The 14,290-nt window shown below is 42.3% G+C and overlaps 2 protein-coding genes across 4 annotated transcripts in view; one reads left to right on the forward strand and one right to left on the reverse strand.

Annotated features, from left to right (window-relative positions):
• Window positions 1–13,672, reverse strand: part of rab3gap1 (RAB3 GTPase activating protein subunit 1) — a 34,185-nt gene extending 20,513 nt beyond the window's left edge. The window contains exons 1-7 of one of the 3 annotated variants that reach the window (XR_008572397.1): window positions 13,599–13,672; window positions 4,913–4,995; window positions 4,753–4,808; window positions 4,214–4,292; window positions 4,005–4,134; window positions 3,656–3,734; window positions 3,255–3,374 (exon numbers count right to left, since the gene is read on the reverse strand). Coding sequence is in view for 2 of the 3 variants with exons in the window: in XM_054786531.1 (XP_054642506.1) it covers window positions 3,255–3,374; window positions 3,656–3,734; window positions 4,005–4,134; window positions 4,214–4,292; window positions 4,753–4,808; window positions 4,913–4,933 (485 nt within the window). In the remaining variant the exon portion in view is untranslated. Of the gene's footprint in view, window positions 1–3,254; window positions 3,375–3,655; window positions 3,735–4,004; window positions 4,135–4,213; window positions 4,293–4,752; window positions 4,809–4,912; window positions 4,996–13,598 lie in introns of those variants that run through there. The other 2 variants (XM_054786531.1, XM_054786532.1) reach the window with 2 other exon arrangements.
• On the forward strand, window positions 5,036–13,378 carry ubxn4 (UBX domain protein 4). The gene is made up of 12 exons (XM_054786533.1): window positions 5,036–5,196; window positions 5,486–5,582; window positions 6,223–6,251; window positions 6,379–6,497; window positions 6,624–6,780; window positions 6,988–7,081; window positions 7,238–7,283; window positions 7,454–7,575; window positions 8,373–8,475; window positions 9,616–9,747; window positions 9,819–10,021; window positions 11,540–13,378. Exons 1-12 carry the CDS (start codon window positions 5,115–5,117, stop codon window positions 11,673–11,675), a joined length of 1,320 nt encoding a protein of 439 aa, XP_054642508.1. The 5' UTR covers window positions 5,036–5,114; the 3' UTR covers window positions 11,676–13,378.
• Window positions 13,673–14,290: the final 618 nt, after the last annotated feature.

The raw sequence follows: 14,290 nt of genomic DNA on the forward strand, positions 1-14,290 counted from the left end.
ACGACCAGGACGAAAACCACACTGCTCCTCCTGAATCCGAGATTCAACTATCCGGCGGATCCTCCTCTCCAGAACCCCTGAATAGACTTTACCAGGGAGGCTGAGGAGTGTGATTCCACAATAGTTGGAACACACCCTCCGGTCCCCCTTATTAAAAAGGGGGACCACAACCCCTGTCTGCCAATCCAGAGGTCATGTCACCGATGTCCACGCGATGCTGCAGAGTCGTGTCAACCAAGACATGCCTACAGCATCCATAGCCTTAAGGAACTCCAGGCGGATCTCATCCACCCCCGGGGCCCTGCCACCGAGGAGCTTTTTGACAACCTCACCAACCTCAGCCCCAGAGATAAGAGAGCCCACCGTGGAGTCCCCAGGCTCTGCTTCCTCATAGGAAGACGTGTCGGTGGGATTGACGAGGTCTTCGAAGTATTCTTTCCACCGATCCACAACATCCCGAGTCGAGGTCAGCAGCACACCATCCCCACCATACACGGTGTTGACTTTGCACTGCTTCCCCGTCCTGAGACGCCGAATGGTGGTCCAGAATGTCTTCGAAGCCGTCTGGAAGTCGTTCTCCATGGCTTCCCCGAACTCCTCCCATGTCCGAGTTTTTGCCTCAGCGACTGCCAGAGCCGCAGACCGCTTGGCCTGCCGATACCTGTCAGCTGCTTCCGGAGTCCCATGAGCCAAAAAGGATAGGACTCCTTCTTCATCTTGACGGCATCCCTCACCACTGGTGTCCACCAATGTCCGCCACCTCCCTCGGAACATGGTCGAAGCTTTCCCGGAGGTGGGAGTTGAAACTCCTTCTGACAGGGGACTCTGCCAGTCGTTCCCAGCAGACCCTCACAATACGTTTGGGCCTGGCAGGTCTGACCGGCATCCTCCCCCACCATCGGAGCCAATTTACCACCGGGTGGTGATCAGTTGACAGCTCTGCCCCTCTCTTCACCCAAGTGTCCAAAACATATGGCCGCAAGTCCTATGATACGACCATAAAGTCAATCATGGAAGTGCGGCCCAGGGTGTCCTGGTGCACATGTTGACACCCTTACGCTTGGACAAAGTGTTTGTTATCGACAATCTGTGACGAGCACAGAAGTCCAATAACAAAGCACCGCTCAGGTTCAGATCAGGGGGGTCGTTCCTCCCAATCACGCCAATCCAGGTCTCACTGTCGCTGCCAACGTGAGCGTTGAAGTCTCCCAGCAGAACAAGGGAATCGTCTGAGGGAGCACTCTCCAGTACTTCCTCTAGAGACTCCAAAAAGGGTGGGTATTCTGAACTGCTGTTTGGCGCATAAGCACAACCAACAGTCAGGACCCGTCCCTCCACTTGAAGGAGGAGGGAAACTACCCTCTCGTTCACCGGGTTAAACTCCAACATACAGGCCACAAGCCGGGGCGCAACAAGAATTGCCACCCCTGCCCGTCGCCTCTCACTGCTGGCAACGCCAGAGTGGAACAAAGTTCATCCCCTCCCAAGAGGACTGGTTCCAGAGCCCTTGCTGCGCGTTGAGGTGAGTTCGACTATATCTAGCAGGAACCTCTCAACCTTATGCACCAGCTCAGGCTCTTTCCCTACCAGAGAGGTGACATTCCACGTCCCAAGAGCTAGTTTCTGTAGCTGAGGATCGGACTGCCAAGGTCCCCGCCTTCGGCTGCCACCCAGCTCACTCTGCACCCGACCCCTTTGGCCCCTCCTATGAGCAGTGAGCTCATTCGAGGAGGGACCCATGTTGTCTCTTTAGGTTGTGCCCAGCCGGGCCCCATGGGCGTAGGCCCCGGGGACCCGCGTCCGGGCAAGGGAAAACGTGGTCCAATGTTTTTTATCGTCATAGAGGTCTATTGAGCTACTCTTTGTCTGGTCCCTCACCTAGGACCTGTTTGTCGTGGGTGACCCTACCAGGGGCATAAAACCCCTGACAACTTAGCTCCTAGGATCATCGTGACATGCAAACTCCTCCACCACGCTAAGGTGGTAGCTCAGGGAGGAGAGGCACAATAATCCCTAATAAAAAATACCTAATAAAAACACGAGCTACTGTTGTGGCTGTAACCAACGCGAAGCTGAAATTCAACTCTGAACCCAAAAGGTCACTTCCTGTCCGCCCCATACACAGTTCCCCAAACACATTAACAGCAACACACACGAGCAAGAGACTTATTTATGTCTTAAATGGCTTATTTAGTCTTTTTTTTTGTCTGATTAAGTCTACCATGGGGCGGCTTGGCTTTGGTTGTAGAGTGGTCAGCTCCCAACCTGAAGTTTGCGGGTTCGATCCTCCCGTGATCGTGTCAAAGTGTCCTTGGTGAAGATACTCCGTCATCAGCAGGTAAATTTGTTTAAAGTGCTGAGTGCCTTGGAGGTGGAAAAGCGCTACACAAGTCAAAGACCATTTACCATTACTATATTGGGTAATATAAGTGAAAAGGTGATTATAGGGGTGTTATTTCATACAGTATCTAGAGGGCTATACTAATGTTAAAAACTATATTTAGAAGGTCATGAACAGGTTTTCTATGCTCTTAACTGTGAAAATATTTGATGTATGAACAAGGAAGTTCACTTATCCCGGTCAGGTCTGGAACCAATTAACATTTTCAGCAAGATGGGGCATCCCCAGGATACCATCGCAATGTCAGATCCTTCCTTGATGAGATCTTGAATTGGAGTGAATTGGTGAATTGGAGGGAGGAGTTTCATCAAATACCCTCCTTGTTCACCAGACCTAACACCACTAGACTTTTTTTTAATGGGGATACCTAAAAGACAAAGTCTACGCTATGAGATCTGCAATAGTTGCTAAATTGAGAGCAGTCATTGAACGTGAACGCACGCAACCAATGGAATCGTTTGGTCATGTGTGCGGTTCCATCACTTTGCGTTGTCAGCAGTGCCTGGACCAGAAGGGACGTCAGTTTGAGAAAAGGCAGTGACAAAACAATAAAATTATGTTTGTAGATTCCATTGCATTTTGAAAATTTAACAAATTCTAATAAACAACTAGTTTACAATTATTTAAAGTGTGTATACGTTTTTTTGGGAAACCCTGTATAATATGTATATATATCTGTGTGTGTGTGTGTGTGTGTGTGTGTGTGTGTGTGTGTATATACACATATATGTTTTATATATATATGTGTGTTTTCAGAGTGGAAAACACAGAGTGGAACAAAGGTAACATGTTTTCATATTTTTTGTGAATGAACAATATTATGTTATATTATTAGGTGTTGATGGTTTCTCACCAGCCACTGTTGACCAAAGAAACCGAGATGGAGCTTAGAAGCAAATTGCACTTTGACTCGCTGATGATAGCCTCAACGTTGGTTCCAGGAGAAATGACCACAAACTCTCGAATACCGTACCTGTCACCAGAAACAGAAACATGCATCTTTTAAATGTGAATTTTGTTTCTTTTCAAACCCCGACTCAAAACCCACCTGATCTATTGTTGTTCCATCTGTAGCTTGTAAAACATCCTTATAAATTAAATAAACTAAATGTATTATTATTATTATGTCCCTGTTTCCTACCCCATCGTCCCACATGGTTAATGTATGTCATTAGACATTGACAGAGACCTTTCTTGATAGTTTGAAGCGCCTTTAGAAAATGTACAATAGATAAAATAGATGCTAGAACTCACCATCTGACCAAGCAGTGGGCTCGGGGGGGGAAGTCATTATTTGTGCACAGAAGGTCCTGCATTGCAACAGGAACGTCATCTGGAAATAACAAAATATCCCAAAGTAAGCGTCAAATGGAAGGCCTCTTACTTAAATGCTCGGTGTTTTCTAGAGCAGCGGGCTGCAACCTTTTTGCTATGAAGTGTCATCGGTAATCTATCAATAATGATTTAACGCTTCTGGTAACAAATAATATACACTGTTCCCACTCTAAAATGCACAGGTTTTTAAAAACAGACTTTAAAGTAGACTTCAGTTTAGATTTGAGTTTGATAATTGATACAAAATAATAGAAGACGTTGATCATACCTTCCTCCAAGTCATCATTTGCATTGTCGTTCGGCTCTTGTGCCAGGGCGTAGTGGGTTATGGAGAATTTAAAATCCACAAAATTAATTTCCTGAGATTGCTCTACCCAGATGCCACTTGTATAATCACCCTGGGTTGGAAGAAGGTATGAGAGAGCACTGTCACACTAACAAATAGTGGTGTTAAGCGAAACAACTAAATCCAATTACCTTTTCTCTGGATAACCTCCTCTTAGAGTTTCCAGTTAGCTTCCATTCATTTAGCACCTCTTCAACCTTTGACACAAACCTTGAAATAAGGAAAATTGGGTTTACTTTCAGCAGAAGTGAAGTAATTGGAGATCCTATTATAATGCCTTACAGGCATTTTACACCAATTATTCCAGTAGCACAGATGATTTAATACAGTATTTACAAATATTTAAGATATCCTTTTTTATTTTTTTGTAGCTGGCCCAAATAGTAAACAAACTCCCAGTGCAATGAACTTTAACTAACCAAATTATTAATTATAATTATTTTTACTTATAACTCATGGCTAATCAATGTAGGTGAATACTGTACATGATAAATGCTGGACATGACATGATGTTGGACATGAGGCAAAGGTTATGATGATTTTGGTTGAAGTTTATCTTCTTACATAGCTTTATCATGCCCATAGAATTATACAGATGATCAAAACTGGTACCAAATGCTTATGTTAAAGTAAACCTATATAAATGCAAAGTGGTTTAAAGATAGAATACCTTTCCCACTCTGACGCGGTGGTGAAATCGGTGATCTCGAATACCTCGGATTCGGACTGCAAAAAATGGACACACATGTACAGAGCTTATAAGGAAATAAGGGCCTCAAGTTCTACATTATTCTCATGTAATTGTTTATTGTATATATATATGAACTCACATCAGCAGCAGTTGCAGACATATCGTTGCTGTTGTTGTTTTCTTCTTCCTCGTTCGTCTTCTTCTACAAAAAGTACTGCAACACTGGTATGACGAAGAAGAAGCAGTAGAAGAAGAAAATTAAGAAGCAGAAGAAGACGTTTGCGCATGCGTACGCGCAGTAAAAGCAGCAACACCAAAGCAGGCTCGAGCCTTATGAAATAATGTTTTGGTTTAATGGCAGCATTCCCGATGCCATTAATTTGGCAAAACAGCGGAGTTTTGTCTTTGTCGTCGTCATTGTTGGTATGTGCTTCCATTTTATGCCGAAATAAGCTTTGTTTAAGACCTACATTTGTAGATATTCGTCAAATAGCCACCCGGGGCAACTAAAGAATCCGTATTTGTAACTTAACATCTGTAACTTAACACCTGTAATCAAAGATAGAAAAAAAGAGTGTTTTTGTATTGAGTTTGCTTAGAAGATATATGAGGATGTCATTGATCGCTGCCATGAGACGTGTCTTCCGAGATTAAGTTATGTCATCATTTAAGACGACCGGCAATGGTTGCCCACTGTATTCTCTGCTTGTAGGGGAAGATGAACAATCTGCAAACTTGATGTCCAGCTGGGAGGACGTCTCAGAGACTGCTCACAACGGTTGTGTGGCCGTTAAAGTCGACGCCAAGAGGTAACTGACATGAAGGTCATCACTCCGTGAATGTAATTAAAAATAACTTAGATTAACTGATTATCTTCAAAGTGCTATCCCTCCTTGACTCCAAATGGCACAGGTTTTTTCACACGAAAAGTATACCACCACCACCCCCGGCTAGCATGCGTTTCCAAGTGTGGTTTCAGAGAAGAGACTGGACAAACATGTCTATATTCTTCACAATTACCAGTCAAACTGAAAGGGATTTGTCGTTCGGCCCGAAAAGTGGGCGTGGTGGTAATGGCTGTCACTCGCTCACGGCTCGTGCACAAGCACATGTCCGAATTGTGCACGCGCATACAGTCAATAACGAGACGTTAAGTACAAAGTTGGCATACGTTTAAAGCAAAAGGCAGGAAAAATGCTTTTGATGCTTTCCTTTTTCGCATGGGGAGATATACATGGGGCTGTTTTCACCTAAAAGGGACAACTAGCTGGGGATATGCTTGTATATATTAAAAAAAAAAAAACTGAATAGATGAGGCTTAATCTAAACCCGATGCATGCAATACATACTACGTGCTGAATAACAATAGGACATTTCTGAAATGTTTATCTTTTTTGTTATGTGTATCTATGGAGTGTGACATTTCTGTTTTTTTTTTTATTCCAACAGTGATACTTGTGTGCAGTTCTCCCAGATTTGTATCTTTTTATCATGTTCCATCCCTTGTCTGATTTATGTCATACTGTCTTTAAATGTTGTTTTGAAGTGTAGCAGGATGACATGTCATTTGCCAGCAGTTTATTCTTTAACAGCTTTTGGATAAAGATCCAGTGGTGTGCATTCCCTCCAGTTTCTTTATTGGAGAGAATGGTATCCCCTTGGAGGTCATCGCCGGCAGCGTGTCTGCCACAGAACTTGAGATTAGAATCAACAAAGTGAAGCAGGTAGGAATGCAGCTGTTGCATTGCTACCGCACTGCTTTCTCAAGTTCGATATTGAGTTGTAAGGTCGAATAGCAGCTAACTTATCAGTGATATTGTAACTGCTAAATTGTTTTTGTACTTCTTCAGATGCACGCTCAGCAAATTGGTAAGCAGCAACAGGAAGCAACGGCTCCTGTGATCAGCGCAACGCAACCTACCCTGGCTGCACCCTTTGTTGCATCTGTGTCCACCATATCAACAGAGGAAGCAGTGGAAGGCTTAGAGCCTGGACAGGGATGTGAAGGTACTGTAAGTCTTTCAAGGCAACCAGTGTGAAAACTAAGCCAAATTAAGCATGTGATTGACTTGGACTGGTTACTCAGGATGGGAAACACCAAGAGACAAAAATAAATAAACTTCATACATACATAAATTATTTGTATGAATTGGAGACAATTTCAATGAATTGCTGTTTTCTGTTCTTGTTTTTGCTCAATGCTTTCGATCATAGCTGCTGCCTGCAGCCAGTCAGCTGCAGAGAATGGATGTCCAGATACCAGTTTATGTTGTCCAGATGAAACAAACCCGGATGCAAAAGTGGAAAGGTAACAGCACACATTCAAACTCACTAAATATTTAAACTTAATTTTAGTTGACATTTTTCAGTTCTTAATTCCCTTATTTGTTAGTACATCTAATTAATAGTGTATATTACCTATACATCTGTTGTCAAGGTAACTGATTTTTTTTTTTCCTGCAAGAGTAAACAAACCGGAGGGCAAGCAAAAAACTGCATTAGAAGATGAGGTAAGGTTGCAAATGTGCATAGTAAGAGCCCATTAGCTATTATGGTACGCAGGGGTGCCATTTATGATTTGGGGCTGTGTGGGGGGAAAAATAGCGGTTGTTTTATTATTTTCTTGTACCCATGGAATCATTATCACTGAAGTCACATCTTTGTTGCCTCTGTTTTGCAGTGCCGAGCGGAAAGAGCAGCCATTTATGCCAAATTCTTGGAAGAAAAGGCTAAGAAAGTAGCACAGCAGGCCGAACAGGCGGAGGAGGAAGCAAGGAAGGCCGCTGTTGTGAGGCAAAGGAGGTAAACTTGCCAGCTTTAAAATGTGGATCCTACTTGTATGTATTAGTCCCTACTGAACAGACAGGAATGTTCACAAAGTTGACCACACTGAAATTTTCAATAACAGTACATTCATATTTGTATTTAGATTTTTTTTTTTCGGTTTGGCACAGGTGTGTACAGATTTCTTACATGGTACACATTAAAAATGAGGGACATTAAGAGTGCATTCGGCGTTGCCATGCACCTCCACAACCCTGGAGAGTGTTCATTTAAAAAAATGGACACAAAGTCCAGGCATTCAGCACGGAAACGAAGATTCGGGCATGCAGAGCACCTCTGCTGCCCAGTGAGGATAGTGCCAAGGAGAAGCCAGAGCCTGGAGACCATCTTCCATCTCCTGTTTCTGGACACTTTGCCTTCCAGGGTCAAAAGTGCACTTTTTTCGGCCTGCAGCTTGTTTTTACTGGCCCTCGGTCTATTGTAAAAAATGAAATTATTAATGAGATACAGTATATGATTATCTAGTTTATAATACAGTCTATTGACCTACATTACAGACAATAATTAATTAATTAATTGGCTATTTCCCTGTAGTGCCTGTGGTTGATTCCCAATAATTATGAATTATATTTGATAGACTAATTCTAACTGAAACCTCTAAAGGTCAACAGTTGGAACACTCTGCTTCCTAACAATATTAAAATGCACTAAAATGCATCTGGAATGCCACACATTTGGCTTGATTATTCAATACAGCAGCTATTATATGCATGTTTTTACTCAATAGTTAATTTTGTCTCTCTGTGCATCATCAGCACCATTGCAAGGCTCCAGTTTCGCCTCCCAGATGGATCATCCTTCACCAACCAGTTCTCCTCTCAGAGCAAACTGCAAGAAGCTTATCAGTTTGCTGTTCAGGTGAGTGAAAGGAATATATACCACAGTATTTGGGAGGCAGAGGCCCTGGATGTCTCTGAAAGCTTTGACTTTTTACTGTGAGCGTTTCACCCCAGCCATTTCTCCAACTCTTCCAGCTGTTGGTCTTCCTCGGCTATAGAACGCCATCAAAACAGTGGCGCTATAGTAGAAGGTTTATTGACAAGCCGTAGTAAGTTACTGTTGGACTTAACCAATGGCACACAAGTCAAAACATACGACACCAATCACATGTCAGTCTGACACCCTGTCATACCCATAATGTGATGTCACTGAGAAGACAGTTGAATTACAATTTAATCTGAACAGCAGGTGGCAGTAGTGAGTGGATGCTGGGCTCTGCTGCTATTTCTCTTTTTAAAGGCAGGCGATACTGCAGTTTTTGGTATTGATTTGATACAAAGTAAGGAACAGTACCAGTAATGCCTTGAAAATTTCTCAATATAAATGAATGATTTTGTGATTTTTGCCTTCAGTTTGGTGATCATGATTAGTAGTATTGTCAGAGTAAAATATAGGGCTAAGATTTTAGGCAAACCAAAAAAGATTTTTAATCATCAATCATATTTGTGAACACTTTAACAATACAGTGGAACCTCGATTTCTGAAAATGTTGGCCAAAATTTTGTTTAGATTTTTATACACGTATTGTACAGTATTGCACGCAACACATTTTATTTCACCCTTGCAGTATTAATAAAAGTGTGGCCGGACGATACTCCCACAATTGCTTGTTTATTCAGCCATCTTGGATCACACAGTCAACAACAAGTTTTGTCATACTGTACTTAGATTCCACGGTACGACGGTATCCTGTTAGGCACAATCATTTGGCAAACTCAAATGAGAATGTTAAATCAACTTCTTTTTTGTCGTTGTTTGCATATCATTCTGCTGAATTGAGTGCCCAAACAAAGAATCCCATGTGTTGATGACTTGTCATCTTATTAATACACTGCATGAGTCCAACTGTGTTCGTAACATGTCTTTATTACAAAACGTGCCTGTTAGCATCATCTCAACTCCCATATGGTAGTCATTCTTCCCCAGCTCCGTCGTCCCTCTACTGAGAACACGTCACTTCATAATAAAGGCCTTTTCTGTGCATTCTTTGTTTCTCAGGAGGTTGGAAACCGCTATGGTAACTTCTCCATGGCCACCATGTTTCCTCGACGGGAATTCACCAGTGAAGATTTTAATAAGACGTTACTGGAACTAGATCTTGCTCCAAGTTCTTCCATTGTCCTTGTGCCTGTGAGTAGACCTGATCCGACGAACCAAGGACAAGTTTGTTTAGTTGTGGTTGTTGCATATTTCTTGAACAGTGTGGCAGGGCTTCTTCAGTGGTTCCATCCTCGGGAGGTGGTATCTGGGCGGTTCTGAACACACTCTTCCACCCAATTCTCAGCGTATGGCGATTCCTAAGCTCTTGGATGTTTGCACCTGCACCGCAAGAAACATCCAGAAGATCTTTCCCCTCGTCTCACTCTCACACCAACTCAGCAACGCGCTCTGATAAAACCAAAATGTGAGTTACGGCCTGTTTCTCATCCTGCACTGTCTGTATGCTATGACTAAAACATTGAACAATTCCCGTGGAAAAGCCCAACAGGAAGTTACCCAGCATGCCCTGTGTGTAAGCGTTTTGGAGCCACACATTTTCCAAGTGGTGCCGTTACATTGTGTATTCCACGTGTTACTTGTGTTATGTTTGGTTGCACCGTGAGTGAGGGAGGTATTTGGATTGAAGAGCTCTTCTTGGTTTGTTTTGTGTGAGCATGGGTGTAAATGTCAAGCTAATTGAAGCACACTGATGTTATTTAGTTACGGAAGCACCATGGACATTGCCCAGGCTTGATTAGCATGCAAGAAATTATATTAATAAATCATGCTGTTTTGTGGTTGAATACGGCCTAATGTTAGTCTAAAAATATGCACAGTTAATCAAATTGTACACTTTTTTTTGGCCTAAATTGAGCATTTTAAAGCATTAAAATGGCTAAAAGAACTAATGTATTAATATAAGGCATTCAGAAGATGCATTCAAAGACGTTGCGATGACATGTGGTTAGGTCTGTCACGATAATACATTGTGCTGGTCGATAACTGTGCTACAAAATATCGACGATATACGATAACTGCGTCATATTTTTTGGATGGCATTTTTCGTAGATCGTGAGGTGTAATGGACATTTGAACCACTAGATGGTACTCAAGTACAGTGTACCTGTGTACGCTTCAGTCAGTCGCTTGCTTGGCACAAGTTCAGAGACCATTTTTTCATTATTTGTATGGCATGATGCGAATACATCGTATCAAATGCAACACATTTTAATTACTCAGGAGTATTTAGCATTATAATCGGAATGTCAAGAGGTGTTAAATACAAAACATTATACAAGCAAACAAAAAAGACCCACGCAGTTCGTACTGTCTGTGAAACATTTCTAACATTTCCCGAAATGTTGCCTTTTCCACCGTATTGAATGCTTGCATTACTTTTGCAATGTAGTGAGCCACTCTGTGAGTGTGCACCATTTTGCGCTATTTTGCTTGTATTTACATTGTCGACCAAAGGCCTCAGTAAGCGTTGGTTGTCGGCACGAAGGGTATTTATTCTTCCCAGTTGGGACAACTGAAAAGGAGGGTGGTATTTCAGGTGAGCATACAAATTGGTCGTGTTCCCCTGCTTCCTCGTGACTCCTTTCCAATTTATCTAGTGCTCATAATCATCAACTTGGGTTTTTTTATAGTTCGATAAATTGATATATCCATTATCACGACAGGCCTACATGTAATATTCTACACTGGTGTCAGTATTGTTAATGTTAATGTTTGATGAGAACACACAAGCACCAGACTTGATCACCATAAACAGGTTTGTATTGCAGGTTTGAATGATCTCACCACAAGCACAATCATTCCTAAAACGGGCTACTGTTGCAGCCGTAACCCATACCAAGTTAAAACTCATCACTGATCCCCCGACGTCACCATAAATCATAAATTTACTAACTGTATGACATCTTCTACTTGGCTCTCTCAGAGACCCTCTCTCCGTCCCTCCTGAGAAACAGCCCAAGAACTTCAAGAAAGACGGGAAAATCTGCCAGCTCAAGACTCACGAGGATAGCGAGGACGACAACAACACCTGGAACGGGAACTCAACTCAGCAAATGTAGCTTTGCAACAGCTTTCTTTCTGTGCATCTGCTCTGACCCAGACCCTCTCCCCCCACTTTAGTCAGTGACTTAGCAGTCATCGATTGCGTTCTACTATTGTTTTCTTTAATTACACCAGATTTGGAACTTGCATGGTTAAATCGGTAAGTTCTATTTTCTTCCCCTCATAATTGTTGACTATAACAAACTTGATTCTAAAACATCCCGACACATGAACTTGGAAGTTAGTGGAAAACGTTTCAGATATAGACATATACAGTCAAACCTGTCTATAGCGGCCGCTGAAGGGAAACGGCAAAAGCGGCCACTATAGACAGGTTGGTGGCCATTTTGAATTTGTGTGCACACATATTAACATGTTCACAAAAAATAAAAATTTAGTGTTTAAAAATAATTTTTAAAATTAAATCAAAGAAGGTAATAAAATTATAAAAATATAAGTAGCCGAGAAATATTTTTAAAAATTAATTTTGTCACGTTTGGTTGCTGCTGCCGAAAGCTTGACCCCCGGTATGCAGAGACGAGGCGGTGGCGTGCAAAAATAAGGAATCTTTAATGAAATCGGCACAGGTATTCACAAAAAGACTGGAGCAAAACCAAAAGAGACAGGGGGGGAAAACGCTCTGTTGACACAAACAGGTAGGTGAATCCTCCGGTGAGGAAACTAGTAATATCAATAACAACAATGAACCAGCGCCGCACATTCGACGGCGCTGGCCTTTTATCCGCCACAAATGTTAATTGAGTGCAGCTGCGCGGCCACCAGGCATGAAGCGGCTGCCTCTTCCTCCCCGGAGAAGGCACAGCCTGCCGGGACGCTCACTCCTGTCCTGCAGAAGGTCACCAATTTCCATCTTTGATTTTTTTTTAAACACGATTTTAAAAGCAAAAAATAAAAATTTTAGTGAACGAGCCTGAGGAATGGGATCGAAGGATACGCATGAAGCAGTCATGAATGGGTGTGTACGTGAACAATAGAGTGCGGAGGGGGGCGAAGATTGTCGTAAACTAACAATACCATCGCTCCTTTCTTATTGAATGGGCTTCTAATCTCTAATTACTCGGCAATTAAGTGAAATTTTAGATGTTTTATTCAGGTGTTTTGGCCATTTTAGAATCTATTCACGGCATTGCCAAGTGGGAAGATTACTGTTTTGGCCGTCACTGAATCTTTTCAGGGCGGCATTGCAAAGTAAGAAGACGGCTTTTTTTTCTGTGGAACAACTGACAGTTTGTGTGGATCTTGTGAATGATTGTGACTGAGCTAGGACTCAGTAATCAAAGTCTACACACGACGGCTTCATTGCTTAAAAAACGAAACTTTTTCGTGCATGAAGCTTCTGCTTGAGTCGGTATTTTGGCCGCTATATGCAGTCAGATATTGACCAAGGGAGACAAAATGGGTGGCTGCTGGCTGCGTTGGACGGGTGACCGCTATACACGGGGCCTATAACACGCATATTTTCTGCGGGGGATTTTTCAGTGGCCGTTATAGACAGGTGGCCGCTAAGACAGGTTTGACTACATATATCTGTATATATATGACAAAACTTGACTTACACATTGAATGACATTTTATGAGATGAGCAGTTTACAAAAATAATATTTACAATGATAGTGGAATAATTTCAAAGTGCTACTGTATGTTTCTGTTGACTGTGTAGGTGTGTGCTTCATCCAACACTGAAAATAAAAATATTGAGAACAAATGTGTTTTGTAATATGAGTTCTGTTTTGGTGTAAAACCCCCCACCATACAAACTATAAACGTTTCTCTGACGGCACTTTATACACTTGTCTCTGACAGGCAAATGACATTTCTCACATTTCTCTTGTTTAAACACTCAAAAAAGTTCAAGCCTTCGTTTGAATTTTAATGCTCAACTCCAAAAGGCGGACACAAGAAGTTATTAATTCACTCACGAGTATTCCTCTCCTGCTGCAGTCCAACGACGAACCGAAGATTTCATGTACAAGCTAGCATGCAAGCAAGCTAATGGGGACACAGGAAACACTGCAGGGCGGCACGAAGGAGATTGATTGACGACGGTCTACAGCCAATCAGGACGCAGAAAACAATGGGCGGTGCAGATATACAGAGAGGAAAGACACAACTCTCCACAAGGAAATTATTCTTAAAGGGCCAGGCCTGTAACAGCGTTCATATCTGTATTAAAGGAAGCACTAAAAAAATCTTAACTGTTAATTGTTGGGTTTTTTCCTCACGTGGACACTGGATGGAATGACTATGGTGCATGGATGTTATTTTTATTTTAGGAGGGGCTGTAGCCATACTACCAAGTTCCTCAGCTCAATAAAATACTGGTTTCGGTATGCATAAGAAACCCTCCTTAAAGACCAGTGAATGTTTTATTGAAGTCTGAATAGTTTACGTAATGTGGTGTTGAGTCACAGCAAGGTGGAGTTCATCCTAGGGTGCATGCAAGATAGGATTGGATTAGTTATCAGAATGAGATCAACATGCATGTTCTAGAATGTCATGATGATTAAGGTTGAGTTTCTCCCATAGCAAACACATTAGGCCAGTTCGATGGAAAAGTAAACAAGTGAGACTTGGAGAAGCACTCGAGAGTGCAGACCTCCGCCAAGCGCCG

This window comes from Dunckerocampus dactyliophorus, chromosome 9 (assembly GCF_027744805.1).
Source record: "Dunckerocampus dactyliophorus isolate RoL2022-P2 chromosome 9, RoL_Ddac_1.1, whole genome shotgun sequence".
Classification (NCBI taxonomy): Eukaryota; Metazoa; Chordata; class Actinopteri; order Syngnathiformes; family Syngnathidae; genus Dunckerocampus; species Dunckerocampus dactyliophorus.

What these genes read in the sequence shown, in the direction of transcription:
- ubxn4 (XM_054786533.1), top strand. Translation starts at nt 5,115, where the DNA reads ATGTTTTGGTTTAATGGCAGCATTCCCGATGCCATTAATTTGGCAAAA. An exon ending in GAATCAACAAAGTGAAGCAG is followed by an intron (nt 6,498 to 6,623) that starts GTAGGAATGCAG and finishes GTACTTCTTCAG; the next exon opens with ATGCACGCTCAGCAAATTGG. An exon ending in CCGGATGCAAAAGTGGAAAG is followed by an intron (nt 7,082 to 7,237) that starts GTAACAGCACAC and finishes TTTTCCTGCAAG; the next exon opens with AGTAAACAAACCGGAGGGCA.